This window comes from Eurytemora carolleeae, unplaced genomic scaffold (genome assembly GCF_000591075.1).
Source record: "Eurytemora carolleeae unplaced genomic scaffold, Eaff_2.0 scaffold65, whole genome shotgun sequence".
In the NCBI taxonomy this organism is placed as follows: domain Eukaryota; kingdom Metazoa; phylum Arthropoda; class Copepoda; order Calanoida; family Temoridae; genus Eurytemora; species Eurytemora carolleeae.
Genome location: NW_019396032.1, coordinates 406,481 through 432,438, shown reverse-complemented (window position 1 = coordinate 432,438; position 25,958 = coordinate 406,481). Strand labels below are relative to the sequence as shown.

Sequence of the window (25,958 nt, the reverse complement as noted above, 5' to 3'; positions counted from 1 at the left end):
AATCAGTGTCTGAAGTTCTCAACTTTTTTTTAAATGAACAAATTTAAATTTAGATTTGAACAACGATTAATCTAAACGCGAGAAAAAACGCGTTCAACTCACACTGTCATCTTTCCGGATACATTTATTGCATAAAACGTGCCGGGTCGACTCTACGCTGGGTAGTTCATACAGGTATGTTATGAGACTAAATGCATGTACAGTACATCTTGTACCTGCTCGAACCTGATTCAACTTTTAGAGTGGGTTGAACTTAGTCTACTCATTAACAAGTTCAAAGTTCTGAAGAGTCTTGATTCTGTGTTTCAAAAATTAGATTTTCTTAAAATTTTTTTTTTATTTCTCAGATAGAAAATGTCTACTGAGCGGTGGGGAGGTAAAGACGACATCCATTTAGCGAGGTTAGGTTATTTTTGGATTTATCTTACTCCTTCAGATTATTTGGATACTATGAAGCGCATTTTATTTATTACAAACCCATTAACTTCCCAACTTTCCTTGGCTTAAAAAGATTACATTATTTTAAGTGAATATTGTACAGTAAAAGGTTTCTAAAAATTTCAATTTTTTCACAGCCAAAAACTATTGCATCCCCATTCCTCAATCCTAGTTGCATTTTAGACATTTTTGGGATCTAGGATTGAGATTGAAACAACTCATCATTTTCTTTTCTTTTTTTAAAGATGTCCTTCTCTAGTAGGAGTAGGGATGATGATCTGATTGCACAGTTAGGACGGATTCTCCAGGAGAGAGAGGAGATGGAGGAAGGACGGATACTGGAGAGGGTTTGCATTGGGTTGGAGAAACTTCTTGCCTGTCCAAGGTAGTGCGTTTACCCGCACTTGAACGATTTACCAGGAAACTACATTTTCTCTATTAAACTCGACCGACTCAACTTTTTATTTCTTTTTTATTTTAAATTTTGTCTTTAAGATCTAGAAGGTCTCATAGTTTGTAATATCAAAAGTCTTCGACTTCAGCTTTCAAAGAAGTAAGGATTAGAAAGTCAGAGTTTGTGGCAAAGAATCAATTCCCTGAAAGATTTATTTCAAACAACACATAAATTGAAATATAATACATACTTACAAATCTTTGAAACCTTTGATATTTCAAACTTTGTCCCTGTTATCTAACAGTATTCATAGTTTGAAATATAAAAGGTTGTAAACTGTAAAGATATCAGGATTAGAAAATTAGAGTTTGTCGCAAAGTTAAGAAAAAGGATCTTTCTAACATTTAGTTCAATATTTAAAATATTTTAATTTTAATTTTTCTCATTACAGAGATTTGTGGAGTAGTCTCGAAGAAGTGATAAATGATGGTCGAAGTGTAAAATATGAAATACGGAAATGTTTTGAATATACTAGAAACAAGAAGGAGGTGTTTACAAACAAGGGAAAAGGTAAAAGAAATAAAAAAGATGTAAGTTTTGCATAAATTTTAGACATTATTAAGGCCTTAAAATTCTCTTAAAGTCTTTAAATGTTATCGACATAAGCCAAAAAAATAATAATGAAAAGAACATTTGTCTACAGGTAGATTGTTCATGAGATATCTTCTGCAGCAAAACCTACTCTTATCAACCCTGGAGTACTTAGCTCTACCTAAACCTATCCTAGACCTAGCAGGTTCATACTTTAATTAGTCCTGGAGTATTTAGCTCTAAACCTATCCTAGACCTAGCAGGTTCATACTTTAATTAGTCCTGGAGTATTTAGCTCTGAACCTATCCTAGACCTAGCAGGTTCATACTTTAATTAGTCCTGGAGTATTTAGCTCTAAACCTATCCTAGACCTAGCAGGTTCATACTTTAATTAGTCCTGGAGTATTTAGCTCTAAACCTATCCTAGACCTAGCAGGTTTATACTTTAATTAGTCCTGGAGTATTTAGCTCTAAACCTATCCTAGACCAAGCAGGTTCATACTTTAATTATTCCTGGAGTATTTAGCTCTAAACCTATCCTAGACCTAGCAGGTTCATACTTTAATTATTCCTGGAGTATTTAGCTCTAAACCTATCCTAGACCTAGCAGGTTCATACTTTAATTAGTCCTGGAGTATTTAGCTCTAATTTTTTAATACTAATCATGAGGTTGAAAAAAAATCGAAAAATGATTCGCATCAAAATTTGTAACTCATAATTGAATTATCTATAGGTCATAGTAAAATAAAATAAATTAAATATTGTGTTGTAAATTCAAAATGACAATCCATTTACAAGGGGACATGCCCGATTTCAACATTACTCTTTAAACCTTAGTCTGCACATTTACACTGTTACCCTTTAAACCTTAGTCTGCACATTTACACTGTTACCCTTTAAACCTTAGTCTGCACATTTACACTGTTACCCTTTAAACCTTAGTCTGCACATTCACACTGTTACCTTTTAAACCTTAGTCTGCACATTTACACTGTTACCTTTTAAACCTTAGTCTGCACATTTACACTGTTACCCTTTAAACCTTAGTCTGCACATTTACACTGTTAACTTTTAAACCTTAGTCAGCACATTTATCACTGTTACCATTTAAACCTTAGTCTGAAAATTTACAGTGTTACCCTTTAAACCTTAGTCTGCACAATAAATGATGAAGATAAACTGATAGTCTTGTTTTTTTATCTGAAGAAACTATAGTTTACAATTGTGGTTTCTTTATTAAACTGACTTGGGAAATCATGCAGCAGACACAAAGTAGAATATTGTCAGCATTTCAAATAGAAAAAATTGACAACATCTACCCCATTGTTGCTCAGATGAAAGTTTAAAGGGTACCGTTGAGAATTTAACAATGGAACATTCCCTTTAAATGGTATTTAGAACAAGCTGACCGGATGAGGTGGAAAATAAACCTGGAGAACAGCTGCTGGTTAGATGTATCCTGGGAGACAGGAATGATGGAAACCCATCTACTTGTACCATCAGCAGACCTCGGAGTGTTCGTTACTCTAGCCTCGGGGAAACCAATTGTTACAAAGGTATTATTATCATTATTATCTTTTATAAAAAAAAGTAGAGCGGTGCAACTAATTTTATTTGTGTAATACTTTTCAACCGATGGTGGAAATTCTGGTCACATGATACAGACAGAGCCACGTGACCAGATACTGCACTGCCATTAGCGGAAATTCTGATCATGTATTACAGACGAAAACAATCAAATTCATAAAAAAATAAGAACTGTTATATTTAAATGATAGTTTGAGTGTACCTAAAATTCCTAGGCAACTCTGGGTTATCCTAATTTTCAGATTTGTTCTGTATTTGCTGATCTGTTCAAACTTTTGATTTGAAAATCATATCACTTATATATGAGTTTTTGTATAACTTGAACGAGGTTTTAAGTCAATTTCTCAAGACAGAGACATCAGTTAAATAGAACTAACATTGGTCGAGATCAACTCCTAAAATAGTCAGGATTAAAATTTACCTTTACAGTCCCTTGAAATAAAAAAATTCATTTGCTTCCTTTAAGGACTTTGAAAAGTAGGCCCGCAAATTAACCATTTAGACACTGAGATGAGATTTTAAAAGCTAAACCCCGAGTTGGGCCCAGATAGAACCAAGTCAGTATTGGCTCTGATTCGACCAATTAGAGACTACTTAGAAAGCTTTCTCTTTGTAGCAGATGGATTGCTAGCAGATCAGCTCTGACAAGGAGATGTAAATTTTGAAAATTTAAACTTTACGTAGATACATTATTTGCATAGCATATTTATTTTAAACCTTTGATCTAATTTGACACTACAAATAATTCTCGAGATTTTAAATGTACCAATATAAACGTTTTTCGAAATTTATTATCATCAGCTGCTGAAGACCCAAGCCTTGAAGGTGGTTGGTTTTTTACTAAACTTAAGGCCATCCAAAACCGGTCTTTACTTGAGCTTTACTTGGGTCTAATCAGACGCAAAGACTGGATTTTACTCTGGTTTAAGCTTTTAAAATCTCATCTCTGGAGTCAACAAAATAAAATTAATGATTATAAAAATAATAATGATAATGATAATGATAATAATAATAATAATAATTAAAAGGTTCTGCCTGGGAGTGTTGCTGCAGAAGATGGAAAGATTGAGATTGGAGATACTTTAACTCATATAAATGGTGAACTAGTGATAAATCAAATGAACAGGTAGATGATACTTTGATGAACATTGAAAATATTTTATCTATTTATTTTTAACTGATAACGCTCAGAGCCCTGAGATGGAATTTACAGAATTTAAGCCGCGGTTTAAATCCGCCAAAACCCGGTTTAAATTAAGCGCTGGTTTAAATCTTGAAAAATTTGATACAATTTTAAGTGGAACCAACCATATTTAATCCGCCGCTCAAATTCTTTAAATTCGGCCACTGAGTATCTTTAATAAGTACCTTGGTATTTACAAGACTACTTTTAAACTCAAGTTTGGATTTAAACGAGTTCAATGAACGTTAGATTAGACTTAGCCATTGTACAGTGTAAATAGACCCTTTTCACTTAAAAAGCCTTTGCTAAGTTAATAGTAACAATATTTGCTTTATATCAGCATTAAAACACTTAAGTATTGATAAATATCGTCTTTTTATTCCATTGTTTTCTGGTTATCACTGTATATCTCAATTTAAAAATGTGTTCTTGTTGAGGAAAAAAATCGAACTCAAATCTTTTATCCAAGAAGAAAAAATATAAAATCGAGATTGAAGAATAACACTTAAGGGAGCGTTCAGTATTTCTGGAAACTTTTTTTTTCAGTGGCCAGGGTTTAAATAGAATATTCAATCTTCTGGAAGAATCAAAAGGAAAACCAATATCAATAACTGTCACAAAGGTAATATAGCTGGGACTGGTAGATTTAAATTTAAGTACCCCCCTTTTAGAATTGCCTGTCCATTACTTAATCAACAACGGTAAACTTTTCTCTGGACAAAATTGCGCGTGGCGACATTTTTGTTGGAGTTAGGTACTTGTAACGCTGGAGGCAGTTTCTCTGACTGTCTTTTGACGTATAATAAGTTCTAGACTAAAAAGAACAAAATTTATATAGAAATTGTATATGATCTATCAGAATAGAATGACTGACATTTAATAAAATGAATAAATTATGCACAATGGAACTTTAGTAGAGTAAACGACTTATACCGGGAGAACAATTTAAACTTTTTATCCTAATTTCTTTCCGTCATGTGCAAGGCGGGGGGGGGGGGATAAATTAAAAGAATCAAAATTCGCGGAATTTCACAAAAAATTTCGTGGATTTTCAAAATTTTCAAAAATTTAATGAAGATCGAATTTTGATGGAGACAAATATTTGAAATTTTGATCATTCATAAACCTTCTTTTAAAATATATTTAAATTCGACTTCCGGTATCTGTCGTTGCCACGCAATTACGGCGAAAATGACATAGATGTTCTTTTGATACTCTGGGATCAGTTTATCTGATTCTTTTATTTAAACCTTAACTAATTTTTATCCTTACTTTTCTTAACTATCCTACTTTATAAAATCTTTGATATTGAATGTTCTTTTTATTTATATATTTCAGTGTATCGACAACTAAAACAATGTTCTAAGATATTTTAACTACAGAAAATATTTAAACTACGGTTATGTTATGGACTTATACCATTAACTTAATTATGTACTAATATAATAATTGCATAAACATGTATAGAGTAACCCTGGTTGAAGATTGAAATATTAACAATTATAAAATGATATTTTATGAATTTGCTTTTTAATATAATATAAGCGATTGATATAAAAGGATAGTTTCAACTTATACCCATATAGATATTAAAGAAATAAAACTTACACACACACTTTCACTCGTTTCACGTCACTGTTCATAGTATGACGTGGATCTTTTAGCTGTGATTGGTGTTTTTTTCTCTTACGTCAGAACTGGGGTTTTTACGAGGCTTGTTTAAAAGTAGGTCGGTGTGTATTGGGTGTAAAAGTAGGTCGGTGTGTATTGGGTGTGAAAGTAGGTCGGTGTGTATTGGGTGTGAAAGCGTACATATTTTAACTTCAGCAGGTGTGACCAAGAATGTTTTGAAAACACATACTCAAAAAAAGTTAGAATACGCATACATACTTTCCCAAAAACATTTTCCAATGGAGACTCCCCAAGTGGCAGCTTCCCAAATGCGCAATTTCCCAAGCAGCAACTTCCCACAGGTTAGGTTAGGCCGCGGCTAGAGCGCTGCGCGCGGCCAAGACAGACTTGGGAAATTGCACATTTCGGAAGTTGCCACATAGAAAAATAACCATGGGAAGTTGCCATTTGGAAAAAATCCTTTGGGAAAGTACTCTGGGAAATTACTATTTTTGTCTATCTGAGAATTTTATAACTTTCATTTGCGGTTTTTCAATGGACAATACAATCCTGTTTTCAATAAAAGGAAATGGACAATACAATCTTGTTTTCTATAAAATGAAATGGATAATACAATCTTTTTTCAATAAAAGGAAATGGATAATACAATCTTGTTTTCAATAAAAGGAAATGGATAATACAATCTTGTTTTCAATAAAAGGAAATGGATAATACAATCTTGTTTTCAATAAAAGGAAATGGATAATACAATCTTGTTTTCAATAAAAGGAAATGGAGAATACAATCTTGTTTTCAATAAAAGGAAATGGATAATACAATCTTGGTTTCAATAAAAGGAAATGAACAGTACAATCTTGTTTTCAATAAAAGGAAATGAACAGTACAATCTTGTTTTCAATAAAAGGAAATGGACAGTACAATCTTGTTTTCAATAAAAGGAAATGAACAGTACAATCTTGTTTTCAATAAAAGGAAATGAACAGTACAATCCTGTTTTCAATAAAAGGAAATGAACAGTACAATCCTGTTTTCAATAAAAGGAAATGGATAATACAATCCTGTTTTCAATAAAAGGAAATGAACAGTACAATCTTGTTTTCAATAAAAGGAAATGAACAATACAATCCTGTTTTCAATAAAAGGAAATGGAAAATACAATCCTGTTTTCAATAAAAGGAAATGAACAATACAATCTTGTTTTCAATATAAAAAAAACAAAGATATCTTCCTTGTTGTCACTCAGGTAAACGTTTGAAGAAGGATACTGTTGTGATACAATTTGAGGGTCACGTGTTTTGAAAGAAAACTAGGAATCTGTTTTTGTTATTTTTCTAGGCTTGGAATATAAACAGTCTAGAACTGTTCTCCCCTGTTGTACCTCTTCTCAAACAAATAAGGTAAATTAAAGGGAATGTTCACATATCTCAAATTAAAGGGACTGTTCACTTATCTCAAATTATATAGAAACAGAACTAAGTCTATTTTACTCCTCAGCGATATTCCTGAGGTTCACAACTGAAAATATATTTACCACGAAAAAATGCTCCAAAGTAGGAAAACATTAAAAATGAGCGTTCACTTATTTGGGTTTACCCTGTCCCACGAAACATGACAGTTGGTGAATAGTTTTGAATGTCTTCTTCCATATACTATATTAGATATTGAAGACTTTTTGTGCAGTTTATTTAGTTAAAAAGTCTTTTACTAAAATATATTTTACTTTGAAATCAATTTTACTATAATAAGACTGTCATATACTATTTTTTATTCGTCTTTTTACTATCAAACAACTTAAAAATCATAGAAAAAGACATTTCAAATTATTCACCAACTGTCTGTCATGTTTCGTGCGACACACACTGTAGTATACTAAACAACAAAGTAATACATTAAAAAATTAAATAGACTTTGTAATATTTGTCAAACCTTTTTAAAATGATTTTATGAAAATAACTAGATTGGCAACCAAACACATTGCAATGGTTGTCGTCTTCTTTGTTTCTTTTTATTGAAAAATGTCGCCAAGGGTTTTCGTATTTTGTAAATGATTTATATAATTATGTTTTAAACATTTTACCGAAATTTCGAGACGAATTTCTTAGTTTTTTCGATACCACTGTCTGTATGAAGGTTGTATATAAAGGTTGCTTACTCTCGATGCGCTCCATGCAATGTATGGGAAATGTCGTCTCTAAGGCTAGCAACGCACAGTTAAAATCCGTAGATGACGTCACAATTTATGGGACAGTGTGCTTAGGAAGAAGGTTTGTGGGTATAAAATGAAACCGGTCCAAGCTTTAGAGACGACATTTCTCCAACATCGAGAGTAAACAACCTTGGTCTGTATTATATAATTATTCGTCTCAGTCTAAAAAAATTTAAATCTTACACTTACAAGAATTTTTAACGTTTCTGAATTACATCCTTGTTCTGTAGGATCAATGTAGAAGACCTGCAGAGAAGCTATTTTCTTACTAGGAGAGGAATTAGGTCAGAATTTTACTAGAAATTATAAACCTATACATTGTAATCTGCGTGTGTATGTTTGTTTGTCCGATCATACTCGTTTGAACGATTTGCCTCAAATTTAGATTGAGGAACTTGGGAGAACCACGGGAATGATCTTAGTTTGGTTTTAAGATTCAAAGCTGATAAGTCGACTTAAAAGCGAAAATTTAGTTTCCCGGAAAAATCGACCAATTGCGGGTAAACGGCGAGAATAATTATGAGTAACCTGGGCAGCGCCGGGTTCTCAAACTAGTAATATATAAAGTAGTAATCTCTGTTTGTTTTTGGTATGTCCGATTTAACTTATGAATCCCTTGACCGATTTGGAATTGAGTCTTTGCCACAAATTCGGTATTTGTAAAACCTATATCTTTGCAACCATATGGTGTAAACCTTTGATATTTCAAACTTACATTATTTGACCTAATAGCATTCATAGTTTGAAATATTAAAGATCTGCGACATTGGGTTGCAACGATATTGAAATTAGAAAATCATAGTTTGTGGCAAAAACTCAATTCCTTTGTTAATAACTCTTAAGAACCAACCACAGAAACGTTCTTACCTTGGTTTTAAAATTCTGAGTTGACTGATATTAATATAGAAAATTTAGTTTCCGGGCAAAGCTTGATTCCCAAGCTAGTAAAAAATAAAGCGCAGAGAACAATTTATAATTGAAGCAAATACACGCTTATTCCTTATCTGAAAATGAAATCTAGTACTGTAAATATTTGTTTATATAAACTTTAAGAATTGTGTGTTCAATAAGTTTTGCTATTTTTTTCAGGTATTTATAGAAGAATATTACAAAATTGTAAATACTAAACTAGGTTACTCTATAATTTACTATTTAAAATTATAGTAATTAGATTTTTTAATTTTAAGTTCTTCTTAAAATATACTTACTAACCCAGAAGCGCAACTGAAGAGTGAGGGGGAAATAACAAAGTAACTTTAGATTTTAAAAAAATATTCTGTAAAAAATGTTAGTATTTTTTAAAAAGAAAAATCATGTTAATATACCNCCCCCCCCGTTTTTGTCATGTACATTTCTGTACCTTTTGAATAGATAGCGTAAGGTTTAAATGTTTTGCGTCAAACAAAGTTAAAATGGATATTTTAACTTTTTAACATTAGCAAAGCTTTAAATTCTTTCCAGACAACAACAAAAAATGACATGATATAAATCATAAATATCTGATTCAGAGCCATTCACAGCAACTGCACTGCTAAATACAACTGGAGTAATTTGTAATTATTGCAGCACTCACATCCTTTCCCCGTACAAATATAACAGAAATAGGTATTAAGGGAGTAGAGGTGCAGCGGCGTGGGAAACTGCACACTATAGTTTCAGTAGATGTAAATATTTCCATTTACTGAAAGAACCGATTGTAGTATTCATAACTCTGATTGGATAATGAGATAGATAGAAAGATAGATGGTATCGCCATACTGTTTCTATTGGTTCAGAATAGACAACAAACACATGACTGAACCCTGATTGGATCAGGCGCTAATGGACTCGGCATACAGGAGTGTGCAGAAGATGGTGTATTAGTTATATTACAGCTGATGAAGCTACAAATGGTTGAGCATGGGTTTTTCTTGGAGCTGCAGTAGCTCCTGTGGCTGATGCTGTAGAAACTGCAGGAGCTCCTGTGGCTGATCCTGTATTGACAGAAGCTTGTAATAGAGCTGTACTAAAATTAACTGAGCTTTCAAACATATTTTGAACTTTCTGCATTAAAACACATGCTATAAATGTAAATAGTAACAAGGAAAACCAAATTAACAATTATTTTGGGTATCAAATGTGATATTACTAGGCGAAGAAGTGATGATGATGAGTATAACCCTCTGGAAGATTTCGATGAACAGGTAAAGTCTTTTTATGGCCTTTTTAATGATTTCACAGAAGGAAATAAGTTTACAGTTGCAGAAAATCATAATTGCAAGGAAACAGGCAGTATAAATGCCGTACAGTCGTCTCTAAAGCCTAATTCTGTGCGGGTAACCTGTAACTTAATCATCAAAAAAGTATATGGTACAAAGGGTGGAGAGAGGGAAAAAGGTAGTGCGTAAAATTGTATAAAAGTACATTTAAAGGATTAAATCCACGTTTATTTTTTGCAAAATTACTCTTAGAGGGAAACAAATAATAAACATATCATAAGCATTTTTTTGTGGAAAAAACTTACAATTGATTTTTGTCGTTTTCGTGGGTTTGTGAATTAACATGCTAATCTCAGCACTTCAAACTCCACACAAATAAATAAAACTTATCGAGTATTTTTCATATTTTATTTGTATATTCATAATTTTCAAATATTTTCTATAAAAAATTTAATTCTTCTGCCAAAGTTTTGTTAAAAACATGAAAAGGTCTTACCTCACACAAGACTCAAATACCGGAACAATTCTCATATTAGGAGTACACTGATGGACCGGGATATTCCTGCTTGTACATGGGCAGTGTAAACCTGGGTACGCGAGGAGATGTAGATCAAATAGAAGTCGGGATTCAAACAGTTCTAAATCAAACTCCAACAGGTTTTTTCATACAGTAATCCCCATAAAACTGTAGAGTAGGAAGACGATATTTAAAAAAAATTTATGTTTGTATATGTTGTGGTTTATGCAGCAAAAACAGAATGTAAAATTACTATGTTTTATGTAAATAGGCTATTTAAAATTATAACTTGAAGTAAAAAAATGCACACCTTGTTGGTTTTACCCGTAGCGTTCGGCACTCTTAGTCTGTCCTAGCCTCAGCGCTTGGTTCCTAGCCTATTCTAGCTGCAGTGCTTGACCTGTAATTGTCTCAACCTGCAATGTACTTCAATAAAGGCATAAAACTTTTAAAGGTTGACCTTATCATATAGCTATAAATCACTATAGTTTCAGTAGAAGTAAATATTTCCATTTACTGATATAACGCCGATTGTATGATTCATAACTCTGATTGGATAATGAGATAGATAGAAAGATAGATGTTACCGCCATACAATTTCTATTGGTTCAGAATAGACAACAAACACATGACGTCGTCTATGAAGTCTCATTCTTTATGAGAACGCTGTAAATAGAGTATCAAGACAGATTTAGAAGTCTCATAAAGATTATCTCATAAAGATTGGATTAATGGTCGAAAATAATTTATATTTTCACAAGTTTAAAAAATCGTAAAAATTAAAATGTTATTTAGGTCAAAATCTGTTAAATTACAGCTTTAATTACAGATTAAATATTAAACAATTAAATTGTTACATCTTATTCAAATTTCAACATATTTTGATTTAAATAATTCAAAATAGTTTCTTGTGCTTCAATTTCGTTTCTTAGGTGTTGGGCATCCAGCTGTTCTTCGACTTTTAGAGCTAGAGTTGGTTCTATCCCGGCCTTTAACCAAGGATATAGTTCTTAAACTTAGCTATCCTAATATATCAAGGTATATATCCAGACCCATAACAAAGGATATAGTTCTTAAACTTAGCTATCCTAATATATCCAGGTATATATCCAGACCCATAACAAAGGATATTATAGTTCTTAAACTTAGCTATCCTAATATATCAAGGTATATATCCAGACCCATAACCAAGGATATATTTTTAAGCCAAGCTGTCCTAATATATCCAGGTATATATACAGAATAAAAAAAATCATTTCGTGTTAAATAAATCTACTTCATTAAATATATTTTCAGCTGTGGGCGGATTATTGCACTACCGAAGTATTTTGCTTTTATCGCCCAGGCTAAAGTAAGATTAAGTTTTTAGTATTTTTAACCTTGACATTTTTATGGTTTCAGGTTTAAAACCTCTTTCAATATTCATCAATTTTTTTCGCATTCTAACCCAATATTGGCCAAAGCTGAAAGGCAGTTAGTGGTATTTTTTTCAGTTTCGCTTTCATTTTGAAACTGTTCCTTTAAAGCTTCTAAACTTGTATTAGAGTATATTGAATTTTCTTGAAAAAACATAATTTGAAAATACCAAAGACCATGATTTTAGAAAGTCTGAAATATCCCAGAAAAAAAATTCGAGTCATTTTAAATTTGAAAACCTTTGTAATCTACCATGCTCTAACTCCTCCGATTGTTTCTAAAAATTTGATTTTTATCTTTTGACTTTAGATCTTTGATCTTTCGAATAGTTGATTTTTTTTGTTCCAGAACGAGATGTGTATGTGCCATGTATTCTATACGAGCAGAGAGGAAACAGTCTCAGAGATCTTAGACAGTATTGGAGAAGGGTTTTCAAGAACTTCATTTACTGTTTAGATCTAGGATACTATTGGATAAGGGTTTTAAGAACTTTTTTTTAAATTGAAGGAGTAATTAGAATACAAAATCGAGTTAGAATGGAGTTTTCTATTTTTTGCTTCAATTCACTTTGTCTAAAAAAAATGACAAACGTTCAATTGATCAACTTGACACACTTGATTTAGATAAATTTTAAAAATCGTAAAAAAAACTGTTTTGTAATATTTATTTTTATATTTATTTAACTTTAATAATAAAAATGTAAAACTACATTGTAACTTTGTACAAATATAACAATCTTTTCCTCTTTATCAAAAATATAATATCGAAGTAAAATTTTGGAATTTTCTTATGAATATCAGAATGATTGTATTTCTAAATCAGATGACATTTTTCTGGTAGAAATATAATCTATAAACTTTTTATTATATCTCATGAAAGAGTTTGTGGATCAACTTATGTTATTGTTAAATCCAAATCTTTGGTATTTACATACAGCATGCAGCAGAGGTTTGTTCTAGGTGAATTTTGTATCTTTCACAACAAACAGGAAATCCACGAGAAAAATACATCCGGTAACGATAGCCAGGGCTCCTAGTGCTATTCCGGTCGAATCTAAATAAAATAAATGTAAATTCACTAATTAACTGAATAAAAATAGAATTTTGAAAAGAAAATTATCACATTTAACTTGAGGGTTAATTCATTTACTATAGTTTCCAATTAATGTTATTGCGCCGATATAAGGATTCATAACTCATAACTGGATAATGAGATAAAAAGAAAGATAAATTTTACCTCCATACTATTTCTATTGGTTCAGAATAGACAACAAACACATGACTGAACCCTGATTGAATCAATGGCTAATGGACTCGGCATAATAGAGTGCATTTCAGTTTGAAATCTTTGAAGGGGGTGGGNTGCCCTGTTTATTTAAAGATTAAGTTTTGAAATCCTACGCAATCCAATAAAGGAATATATTTTCCACATATTTCCTAATCCCTATGTCTTTGCAACAGCTGATGGTGCAAACCTTTGATATTTAAAACTTAAAATAATTGATCTGACAGAATTCATAGTTTTAAATATCAGGTCTACGACATCGAGTTGCAAAGATATAGGGATTATTCTTGGCGTAAATTCAAGGTCGCAAACTTATACCAGTAATTCTGCATTACATGAGTTTTTAATACATGTTAAAATTTATTTTTATTTAGGCCATGGACACATACAAGTAGCAATTTCGAGGGGGGGGGGGGTCTTATAAAATAACCCATTTTTAAAAAATGAGTAATTTTAATTTTACCATGGTCTGAGTATCCACTGTAGGTGTAGGTTTGAATTGTAACAGCTCCTACAGCAACATACAGCACACCTCCGACTAGGTTGATGAATATCTCCAGGAGAGATATATTGGCTCCGAGTATATAGGAGAGCAGACAAGCAGGAACTATGATAGCAAACCTAGAAAAATATATTTCCTACAGTTTTAATTCAGTGCAGGTAGGTTGTTTTTACATAATATAATGCAACAAAATTTTTAATTTTTCGTCACAAAAAGTAATTTTTTTTCAAAAAACAATGAAGTTTTAAATCATTTTTTGAAAAGTTTAGTTTTACTGTTTGGGCAATGTCAAATGAAAGTAAAGGCTTACGAGCATCTGGTTGGAAAGATATTTAGAGATTAAAAAATTTGAGTTTTCGGCAAAGTAACCTAATAACTGTGCTTTTTCTCATAATTTGGGCGTATAATCAAAACAAAAGAAGCTATGAGGTCACAAAGTCGTAATTTAGCATAAATGAACTGAGTATTTGCCACAAACTCAAATTTCTTATCCATATTTCTCATGTTGTAGACCTTTGATATTTTATAAAGTCTAATTTTTAAATATTAAAGGTGCACACCATTAGGTTGCAAAGATAGAGGAGGTTATAAATCTGAGTTTGCGACAAAGACTCAGTTGCTTTGCTTCTCTCATACATGGGCTTAAAATAAAAAAGAGAGGTTACAAAGTCATACTTGTAATTTTGCATAAATTTGTCCTTTTTCTAAATATCATAATTAGAAATTAATCAATTAACAGATAAATAAAAAGAACTTACCCTACAACTACGCCTGTTCCCAGGAAGTTATCGTCCACTGTTCCGAACGCCATTACTCCGAAACTATTGGAGTTTCCGGTCCGAGCAATAAAGAGAACAACCAGGTTTAATTAATTAATTGCTAATTTTGTACTTTTGATGAAGTTTAAACTACAACACGTGTTTGTGTCTGTACGTAGGTAAAGAGGGAAAACCTTGAATTCTGAAAGGTGAACGTATTTTTGAAAGCAAAAAGAAAATCAATGATGAAAAGAATCCCAGTGATGATCGCTAGAGATCCGAGAGCAATGCCGATTGTGTCTGAAATAAAATAAAGTGACAGTTGACGTTATTTGAATTAACCCTCGATTAAAGAGTTAGATGCCCAATTCACAACTGTACCGTTAACTCTTAAAACCTCTTGTTGAGTAGCACTGTACGGACTGTACGTGAACAAACTATCGTCGTTTTTCCATCATGCTTGTGATTTCCCTCCATGTGTGTGTTGCAGATTAATCCGCTAGTCATTTATAGAAAGAAGTTACATCGGGAAATTATCATTATTCAGATAGAAAATAAAAAATATCTTCATCATTTTTACTAAAACGAAGGTTATGATTGGGCATACCCACTTTTCAGCTAAGGGTCAAATTGAAAAAAAGGAATTGATTTTTTGTCACAAACTCTGATTTTCCATTTTCCTATATTTGTGAAACCCAATGTGGTATAGACCTTAGATATTCAAAACTATTAGTTGTGTTAAATCAAATAATCTATGTTTGAAATATCTAAGGTTTACACCATCAGGTGGAAACTTTAGAATCCCGACTGTTTAATCCGATTATCCAATGTGGACACTCTTAATGTCCATGCTTAATCCACTCTTTTTATATTTAGTAGAGAAAAATCCAAAACCAGCTCAAAATTAGAGAGTCCCTCGACCGTCTCTTAACTAAATGAAAGAACTCTTATTAAATGGCGCGCAAAATTTCAAATTTTCCGGATTCTGATGCACCAATCTGATAGGTTGAATTTTAAACATTTTTCAGGATACAAGTACAAGATTAGGTTAGTCCCAAGATAAAAAAAAAATAGAGGATCAAGCATTGATCTCGATATTCACCATTCTAAAATTCCCAGCTCTGGTTTAAAAGATAAAGAGATTAAAAAATTTGAGTTTGTGGCAATGACTCAATTGTTGTAGTCGACTGCAATCCCTTCAAAGGGATTGTTCAGAATTTTAAATGTGAAGATGAACATTGTGCAAACTATGGACAAGATTTCTACAATATATTGTAGTTTTCTTTTCCAAGGCAGAAAACATTTTTAAAATTAAAATTTTAAAAAATTTGGGTTCAGAACATGTTGATCAAATATTTAATAATTCTTTAATTGATGAAAGGAATTTTTTCCACAAAATTTCAGGATGCATTCATGATTTCGGAATGCATTCATGATTTCAGGATGTATTTATAATTTCAGGATGCATTCATGATTTCAGGATGCACATTCATGATTTCAGGATGTATTCATAATTTCAGGATGCATTCATGATTTCAGGATGAATTCATGATTTCAGGATGCATTCATGATTCCAGGATGCACATTCATGATTTCAGGATGCATTAATGATTTCAGGATGCACATTCATGATTTCAGGATGCATTAATGATTTCAGGATGCACATTTATGATTTCAGGATGCATATTCATGATTTCAGTTTGCACATTCATCATTTCAGGATGCAAATTCATCATTTCAGGATGCACATTCATGATTTCAGGATGCATTCATGATTTCAGGATGCATTCAGGATTTCAGGATGCATTCATGATTTCGGGATGTATCCATGATTTCAGGATGCCTTCATGATTTCGGGATGTATTCATAATTTCAGGATGCATTCATGATTTCAGGATTTATTCATGATTTCAGGATGCACATTCATGATTTCAGGATGCACATTCATGATTTCAGGATGCACATTCATGATTTTAGGATGCATTCATGATTTCGGGATGCATTCAGGATTTCGGGATGCATTCAGGATTTCAGGGTGCATTCGTGATTAGATTGTGAACTGATTAGTATTATTATCATTCAGATAATTTTTTTATTAACAAAAATCCTTATATTCATGATCTAAAAGAAATCATAATTTAATAGGAATTTACTTTATTTTTACAAACATTTATTTTAAGGTTTTTATTTGAGGCAATTGAATATTGCATTATAAAAACACAACAACTGTGCTAATTGCTAATCAGAAAGACCCGGAATTAATGTACAATTAATCAGAGGACTTACAATCTAATTTTACAAATATGATTGATGAAACGATAAGCACAACATAAACCTATTCCTGCCCTTTCCAAAATGTGATCTGCCTTTTTTGAGCATTTAAAATTGCCAGAGATATATATGTCAAATCACCTGATTAACTTTCAATTAATTCCGTGTCTTTCTGATTATGACTGTATGTAAAAGTATCGCGGATTTTCTGTATTTATTACGTAATTAATGCATACCCCTGCTTCCCATCCTGTTATCGTATCCATATCTGGAGTAGGTTTGTATAGCCACTGAACCGATGGCGAGGTAGAGGATCCCTCCGACCAGGTTGATGAACAGCTCCAGGATGGACAGGTTGGCTCCGACCATGTAGGAGAGTAAAACTGCGGGAACTATGATGGCGTATCTGCAACAAATATTTCTCTTTCTCTAATATCAAAATCATCTGCTAATTGCGCATCTCTATATTTCAAAACTATCTGACATTTGTCCATCCCTACATTGACAATTCATTCATTTATACAAATCAAAATTATTCGACAATTGCTCATAATAAAAAATCTAATTTGGCTGGTCCCTATAGTTCTTTTCCTTGCAATTAAAAATCATATGACTCTAACAGTTGCCCATCCCTACATTAAAAAATTATCTGACAGTTGCCCATCCCTACATATAAAAATTATCTTCCAGTTGCACATCCCTACATATAAAAATTATCTTTTAGTTGCACATCCCAATAAACCACAATTATATCACATTTGCCCATCCCTACATAAAAAATTGTCTGAAAGTTGCACATTCCTACATATAAAAATTATCTGACAGTTGCCCATCCCCAAATATAACAATTATCTGACAGTTGCCCATCCCTACTTACGCAACGACTGTTCCGTTTCCCAAGAAGTTTGCGTCAACTCCCCCGAACATCATCATTGCGTAACCTCTGTGTCCGAACCTAGTGATGAACAAAACTATCATCACCAAAATCTAGGAATAAAAAGGTTTTAGTTTTAAAGGGATGTTTCACAAATTTATAGAAAAAATCTCTTTAATAGATAATTAATTTTACAAAAAAGAGAATTGTAAACCAAGTTATTGTAAATCTATAATTCTAACTTAATTAGAAATATCCTGTGCTTTGTCTTTTTTTCAGGATTTTGAGACTGTTTTGATTTTGGAATGCCACCTTTAAAGCAAATCATAAAGAATTTATTTTTAATTCATAATTTCATTTGACATCGTATTCAATTCTATCTCATTTTCCCAGAGATTGTATAGATCTCTACTATTGGTAAAATGTTCTAAGGTTTGACCATGTGCCGAGATCAGTACAAGTCTAATGAATTTAACTCTTAAATTCAAAAGTTTTCAGGTCAAAGGCTAATATCATAAGTCATTCAAAAGTGTCCAGCTATGACTGATCCATAAAGTTTAAATTATTTTGCTTAATTTTTTAGAATTGATTTAACAAGAACTTCTTTAAAAAATTTTAAAAGGGAAAAGGTTTTTGCCACAAATTATAATTTTATTATTCCTAATCTTTTCAATCCGATGTTGTAGACCTTTAATATTTCAAACTATGAATTCTGTTAGATCATATTGCAAGAGCTCAGTTCTCTTGAAATGCCAATTTGTAAAAAAAAATTAATAAAACTTACAAACTCTGCTATTTTGAGGAGTCCAGGTGGAGTCCTGAAAACGCTGGTTGTCCAAGTGATTCCCATTTTCCTGAAGTAAATCCTCAATCAACAATTCAAATTTAAAGATTAATGATAATTTGAATCTGTGATTCAGGATTTGAACCGGCTGTAGTGTAGTAGTTTAACGACCTATCCAGTTAATTAAATTTGGTCCCAGGTATTTTAACCGACTTTTCAAGAGACAGCTAATCTATTCCTTGAGCAGACTTCAAAGAAAAAGTCAAGAAGCGTGATTCCCAGTACCACTCCTGTATGATGAGTCCATTAGCCCTCATCCAATCAGGGTTCAGTCATGTGTTTGTTATCTATTCTGAACCAATAGAAATAGTATGGCGGTAATTTCTATATTTCTATCTAACTCATTATCCAATTAGAGTAATGAATTCTTCTATCGGCGCTATCAGTAAATGTAAATATTTACTTCTACTGAAACTATAATGCAGGTTAAACATTTATCATTTTCAATTGCAGCAAAATGACTTATATTATTATTATAATCATTTATTATTATAATGATTTTTTATAATCATATTCCTCCTAATTTTATCAGTTATTCTTATAAAAGGAATCTTGACTGTAAAAACTAAAAACTATCGTGTCATCTATATAAGAAAGCTCTTTGCTCATATACATGTCAGCTTAGGTGGCCAAACGCGCGGATGAACCAAATGGGCTTAGATTTTTTGAGGGAACCCATGGGTACTCTAGGGGTAACATAGGCTAAAGAAAATTTGTATTTTTTTTGTTTCAAAATCTTTTTTTTATTGGATTTTTTTTTAATTTGCCTCCTAATATTTATTTTTCTTTTGAAAAATTTTTAAAAATGAAGATTAAAAAGGTAGAAGAAGAATGAGTTCTGTAAATAAACAAAATATATTTGTTTAATGTCTTGACTCAAGGTTTGTTTAACATACTTCATACTTGTACACTGAGAGGTGTGGATAGTCAGGATATTTAATAAAATCTATATTTATATACTATGCTTGTCTGTCTGTCAGGGTGTTCGTATCCAATAAACGTTAAAATGGCTGAAACAAATCGAGCCCAAACTTATGCAACTAAAATTACGAAAATTTCTCTCAAAAAAATGTTGATTTTCAGGAAATTTTGAAAATCCACGAGAAAAAATTAAATGATTAAATGAAATATTTATATCAAGATAGAACATTATTGATTTATTAAGGGTGATAAATATAATATCTTTGATAAAAGTTATAAAACAAAACTGCATCAATATTGAAGACTGGAGTATATGGGGGGGGGGGGGCACAAGATGAATCCAATTTACCTTTCAATTCTAGAAAGTGTCTTTTTGGACCCATTTTTTATATGTTTATATGTTATATCTTGGCAACCTGATGATGTACACCTTTTAAATCTCAAACTAATTTCCATCTACTTGACCAAGCAGTTTTTTTTAGTTTGATATTTCAAAGGTCAAAGACGTCAGTTTGCAAAGATAAATGAAAATAAAATAAATGTCAATGAAATAATACATTAAACAGTATTCAAATTTTGTTATTTATTTAATTCAGGTTAGAAAGATAGATAGCCCACTTAATTATACGTTCTTGATGAATTTCGATTTCAAAATAAAAAAAACTTACCAATTCGATAAACTTGAGAATACCAGAGGGAGTTCTCAGGGTTTCTGTGTGGAATGTTACACTCATTTTGATCTAAAATATGTACATACTATTTATAAAAGGAATTGAGTTTATGCCACAAACTCTAATTTTCTAATACCTATATATATCTCTATAGCTTCTGATGTTGTCGACCTTTTATATTTCAAACCATACATTCTGTTAGATCAAATATAGTCTTAGTTTGAAACATTACAACGGTTTACAACTTTAGGTTGCTAAGATATAAGGATTAGAAAGGTTATTGAAATGTATTATATAAAATTCCAATTGCGCTGATACTCTTTCTTATGTTTACTAACAAAATGGGTCCGTCCTAGAGAACGATTTTTGGACCACCCTCACAATCTGTAGTCATCGATTATTTTTCAACGCATTCGTATATAGTTAATATTGTATAATATTTTTATTTGTTTTGTATACAATGCTCTTAAAACGCCGAAATAGTTGGCCGCCAGGTGTCTCTGCTCTCGACGATTATACGTGGCAGAGACACCTAGCGGAAATAATGTAGTTTTANGATTCAAAAATCGTTCTCTAGGAAATTACCAAAAAAGGATTTGACTGGCAAAAACTCTTGAAACTCTTATATATTACGATCCATAGGATAAATTAAGCTTTGAATACAGTCATTTTTATGACTTCGATTAATATTAGGAAAAGAAAGAAACTAGTTTACAGAAAACAGACAGTACATTCGTCTCTGAAGTCTCATCCTTTGTACCCTTCCCCTGGAGCCTTCGCACCTTGACTGTTATCAAACGTGTATTCAAAAAGAATATCTAATCGGGAAGAAAGGAGGGGTGGGGTGGGGAGGGGGGTAGATAGATAGATACGAGGCCCCTGACTAAACATCAAGATATGTGTCGTGTGCAAACCCTATAGTTTACGGTCAACCTGCGCCTTAGTTGCCGTCAGAGCTCTTCAATCCTTTAATATGCGTCATTTAACAAGAACCGACAGAAACCAAGATAAAATTGAATGCGTAATCAATAAATTACGTCTTGAATCTGGGTAGAGGAAATGGGGGGGGGAATAAAAAAGTTGATATTAGACGCAATATGAAGCACATTTGTAAGTATGTAATGTATAAGAAAAGGAAATATTTGAGACTTCAGAGACGACTGTACGGAATTTGTAACGTTAGATTGAAATTTTCAATCATTTATCCTCTCTGCATTGTAGAGCTCATAAGAAGAAGAAAAACATTTTTTTAAATGTAACCGTGCGTAATTGTGTGTGAAATCAAAACTGAAGGTATTAGTACAAGGTCACAAAGTCCTACTATAGCATTAACACATACTACTTAAAAAAATAACAGTTAAAAAGATAAGTCTGGTATTACTTTGAACGCTAGAGTTATGACTTCGGGATGTAGACTCAAGACTTAAATCTATCCCAGCATCTGATTTATAGTCAGTGGTCCTTTACTTTCAATCCCATTTCCCAATTAAATGTGGATTTTTTATCTTTCTCTTTTGTTGTGCTATACGTTGCGCTTTTTTTGATGACTTTTCGATTGAAATAGTTTCTCATAGTTTGTTTCGTTTAAAACTCTGTAATAAAAGAATTTATTTGTGCAGGAATAAAAAGACGTAAGAGATGTTTGAAAATAATTTTTAAGAATTTGCAGAATAAAATTTATAATAGAAAATTTGTTCATAGCTAGAATTTTTACGCCACAAAAATATTTCACTGCGTAACTTTTTACCATATAAAAGAAGATGAAAGAAACTTATGTAGTAAACACCTACTCCATAACAAGTTCTCCAGACGTATCTATCCAGGTACAATTCGTCTGCTATAAAACTTAATCAGGACTGAATCCAAGTCTTTAAATGCCACACAGGGACACAAGCGTAGCTATCAAAATCCAGCTACTAATACAGTGTTCTACCAGGACAGAATTCCATGCTCTAAATGCCATATCTGGACACAAGCGTAGTTATCAACCAGCTATATATAATATATATCGATTCCAAATGATAGGGATGATCCAATGTTCTGAATGTCACACAGGGACACAATCTACACGGCTACAATCCCTTGACTAATCAATGCCACTACACAGGGTGCGATCTCGTTAGCTATCAATGTCAATGAAGACACTGCAATCATTTGATCAATGTCTCAACCAGGACACGCTCCACACGGCTACAATCCCATGACTAATCAACGCCACAACACAGGGCGCGATCTTGTTAGCTATCATTGTCAATACAGACACTAGCAATCAATACCAATACTCAAGGTATGATCTTCAGTAAAAGTTTAAGGTGCATATTTATAAGATTAGAGAGAATAGATATAACACAGTTAAGCTATCTCCATACATGTTTTATATCTTAATTTAAGTATGTCGCATTATTTAAGCTATTCATGTTAAGTATTCAATTAAAACGCAGTTTCAATGAATAATGTCGTTATGTCTGTTTACAACATTAAATCATTAATAATGTACAACGTACTGCAAGCTTACCATGTTTACGCGGTTTTTGCTACACTGAGAACTATGAATATTTTAATCTAAGCCGTATTCCTTAAATGATTTCTCAAAAAGTGTATTTAAACATTTTGAGACTATATAAAACTATTGGCTTCCAGGGCACTTCGTGCCAATCTTTGATTATACATTTTCTTAAATCAATAAAAACAAATTTTAAGGCAAATATTTAATTTTTGAACATCCATAAACCTTCCCTTGGGTCATATTAAAACCCACAAAAAAATTGGGCACGATCAGTTCACTCGTTTTGACGTTTATTAAACATAAACTTTAAAAGACAGACAGACAAGCTTTTAGAGTCCCGCCCCACCCACTCCACCTGTAGTCTGTCAACTGTGTTTACGAATGTCACTTTAAAATAAAGAATGAGAAAAAAAAACAAATAAACAAATTGAACATATATTTTGTATATATAGACATCTAGACAGTTTATTGAAAGAGAAAATGAAATAAATAGATTTATAGAATTTCTTCACATTTAGATCGATTCATTAAATATCAGTTGTAAAGTGTTAATCATGTGCTCATACAGTGGTAACTAGAAAACATGGGAAATATCATATGGACTAGAATTTTAGCTGAGAATTTGTCAGTTTTAACAATTGCAACCTTTGTGAAATTTCGTCATTAAAAGAGAGATGAAGGTAACAATCATTTCACTGTTTTCTGGATACCACTGTGTTCCATTCCATATTGTTATTTTCTAAAAAAAAAAATAGAAATATTATTTATAGAAAGCAAATAATTATCATACAGGTTAAGCAAGTAAGCAAATGGCAATACTTTTTTTTAAGAAATAGTTTAAACATGTTTGATATTTTAAAATTGAGTTGTCTGTTAAAAATATATTTTTTTAAAATAAAAACAAATTAAATAAATGCCAAACATTTTTTTCAATAGATTTTGGCCCATTGCTAATTAATTAATTAATTAATTAATTANCACATTAAGTAGTTTTTGTTGTACTGGAGATTTTCAATATCACAATTTCCTTACCAATCATCATGGAAACAACATAAATTATAGATTTTATTGATTCTAATAAATAAAAAACAATAATTTAATCTTACTGTTTATATCCAATAACTGTCAATATGGTTGAACCGATTGGACCCAACTTTTGTGTGGGATCTCACATGGCCCTAGGGAATGTTTATGAATGAACAAAATTAAAAAAATTTGCCTCCATCAAAATTCGATTTTCATTAAATTTTTTAAAATTTTGAAAATCCACGAAACTTTTTGTTTAAATCCGCGAACTTTTTTTGTTTTGTTTTACAATGTACAAAAAAAAAAGGTTCACAATTAAAATAGAAGATGGGCGCGAAGCGCCCTAAAAGCCTATTATATATATTAGTCACAAAGAATAACAAGAAACTAATTGCATGTTAAATATACATAGTACATCTATACTGATGGTATAAGTAAACTAAACAGAATTTTGTAAACATTTACGTTGTAAAATGACACAAATTTGTTTTGCAAGGGGTACTAATGTATCTTAATTTACAAATATGTACCCTCTTGGCTTCACTGGACTTATAGAATGTCGTCTTCTAAATATATTCGAGCCTGGTGTTTGTCCAGTCTGGATTATGTGAGCGTCAATTGAAATTTAGTCGATAGCAAACAGATTATTAAGTACAATAGATGGCAACCTAGAATTTGTACACTCTCTGTACAGCTGTATTCTTACGTCACAAGTGTCAACAGTTGTATGTGTACGACTAAATTATTAATAAAAGTGATAATAAAGTGCTTATCTTACAGTGAAAGTAGTGGAATTTTGTGTGTTTTATTTTCTATTTTTACACTTTTTCCTTTAATATTGGAAAACATGTCAAGTAAGGGAAGAAAATGCTGTTTTTCTTGTTATATTTGACACTTGTGACGTCGTTTTTAATTGGTCCATTTCTCTGTTGCCACCTATTGTACTTAATAATCTATTTAGTGGATAGTCGCTTTAAGCAGATATATAATTTGATTAAAGTGCACATTAACCTAGTTCTGAACACACTGTGCTCCCTCTATATTTACACTGAGATCAGAGTCTGGCAGAGAGAGAGAGGCAAAGAAAATAGATAAGTATAGAGTGGAATTAAGACTCTAAAAGTGTAAAGCCATTTTATTGTTCTGTTTCCATACTGCAGGTGTACTTCACACATTGGTGCTATACAACCTTTTGGACTCTGGAACATCTTTTGGGCTCTGGAACATCTTTTTATAGAAAACAAATTTCTTGAAAATTATTTAATCAATTCATCTGACAACCTGTCATGCATTCCCGAGTTCATTTCAGCAAAAGCTTTACTTTACATACCCGAGTTCATTTCAGCATAAACTTTATATAAAGAATAAATTGTAACGATATATGTCCAGGGATTATGCTGTATTCTTGTGATGCACTGAGTATAATTTGTGAACAGTTACATGAATTGTACACTTTGAACTCCTTTTCAGGCTAAAAGGGAATAAAAGAATTCATACCGAGGAATAGTCTTATATCCCTTCTATTCTAATCTGTGTTCTGTAGAGAGAGGACTTGTTTACGATTTGAAGAGCTTTCCTCAGATTATATTCAACTAAATTTGTTTTCTTTAAACACTCCTTCTCCACACACCCTTTTTCTTTCTAGTTCCTTTCAATGTCTGAATATTTCAGGGAATTACACCCACTCGGTCCAACCATACTTCATACCCGGTTTTTAGTTTTTAGGATCATTTTTAAAATATAAATTTTTTTTTAAGGATCAAAAATAGTTTTGCAAAGTTGTGAAATGTTTGCATTTTAAGATTTAGGTCACAACATTCCCAGGAGATATGTTTGCATGAGATTAAATCTTTTTGAACTAAATTTTGTTTGTATTTCTCTCCGCACAGAACAAATATCATAACAAAAGTTTTTATTGAAAAAAAATATAGAATTTCATGACTTTTTAAATTTCAAGTCTGTGACATAAAAGAAATATGACAAAAATGTTTTGAATATCAAAAAGTATATTTATCAGAGGAGTTTACAGGATTTTAGCCAGGTTGGGGGGGTTAATTAAATATGTTGGATTCAAGAAAAGACACAATTTTTGATTCGTGTGTTTCATTTTCAAAAGAAAAAAATGAGATTGCTAGGAG

General features: G+C 31.9%; 3 protein-coding genes across 4 annotated transcripts; 1 reads left to right on the top strand and 2 right to left on the bottom strand.

Annotated features, from left to right (window-relative positions):
* The first annotated feature begins 298 nt into the window (after nt 1-298).
* On the top strand, nt 299-12,766 carry LOC111697002 (uncharacterized). Of its 2 annotated transcripts, none has more exons than XM_023466857.1 (14): nt 299-401; nt 698-823; nt 1,284-1,402; nt 1,536-1,628; nt 2,823-2,980; nt 4,040-4,137; nt 4,741-4,816; nt 7,162-7,223; nt 8,263-8,316; nt 10,164-10,215; nt 10,767-10,887; nt 11,680-11,785; nt 12,044-12,098; nt 12,512-12,766. In XM_023466857.1, the coding sequence occupies exons 1-14, from the start codon at nt 355-357 to the stop codon at nt 12,617-12,619; spliced, it is 1,275 nt and encodes a 424-aa protein (XP_023322625.1). In that variant the 5' UTR covers nt 299-354; the 3' UTR covers nt 12,620-12,766. The 2 variants fall into 2 exon arrangements, with proteins under 2 accessions (XP_023322625.1, XP_023322635.1); XM_023466867.1 differs by having other exon boundaries at nt 330-401; nt 701-823.
* Nucleotides 12,767-12,813: 47 nt separating this feature from the next.
* On the bottom strand, nt 12,814-14,806 carry LOC111697022 (uncharacterized). The gene is made up of 3 exons (XM_023466891.1): nt 14,708-14,806; nt 13,911-14,068; nt 12,814-13,216 (listed from the first exon to the last, which is right to left on the bottom strand). Exons 1-3 carry the CDS (start codon nt 14,758-14,760, stop codon nt 13,119-13,121), a joined length of 309 nt encoding a protein of 102 aa, XP_023322659.1. The 5' UTR covers nt 14,761-14,806; the 3' UTR covers nt 12,814-13,118.
* An 8-nt stretch (nt 14,807-14,814) lies between these two features.
* Nucleotides 14,815-25,406, bottom strand: LOC111697019 (uncharacterized). The gene is made up of 5 exons (XM_023466879.1): nt 25,318-25,406; nt 18,637-18,706; nt 17,856-17,965; nt 17,215-17,384; nt 14,815-15,007 (listed from the first exon to the last, which is right to left on the bottom strand). The coding sequence occupies exons 2-5, from the start codon at nt 18,700-18,702 to the stop codon at nt 14,853-14,855; spliced, it is 501 nt and encodes a 166-aa protein (XP_023322647.1). The 5' UTR covers nt 18,703-18,706; nt 25,318-25,406; the 3' UTR covers nt 14,815-14,852.
* Between the last annotated feature and the right edge of the window lie 552 nt (nt 25,407-25,958).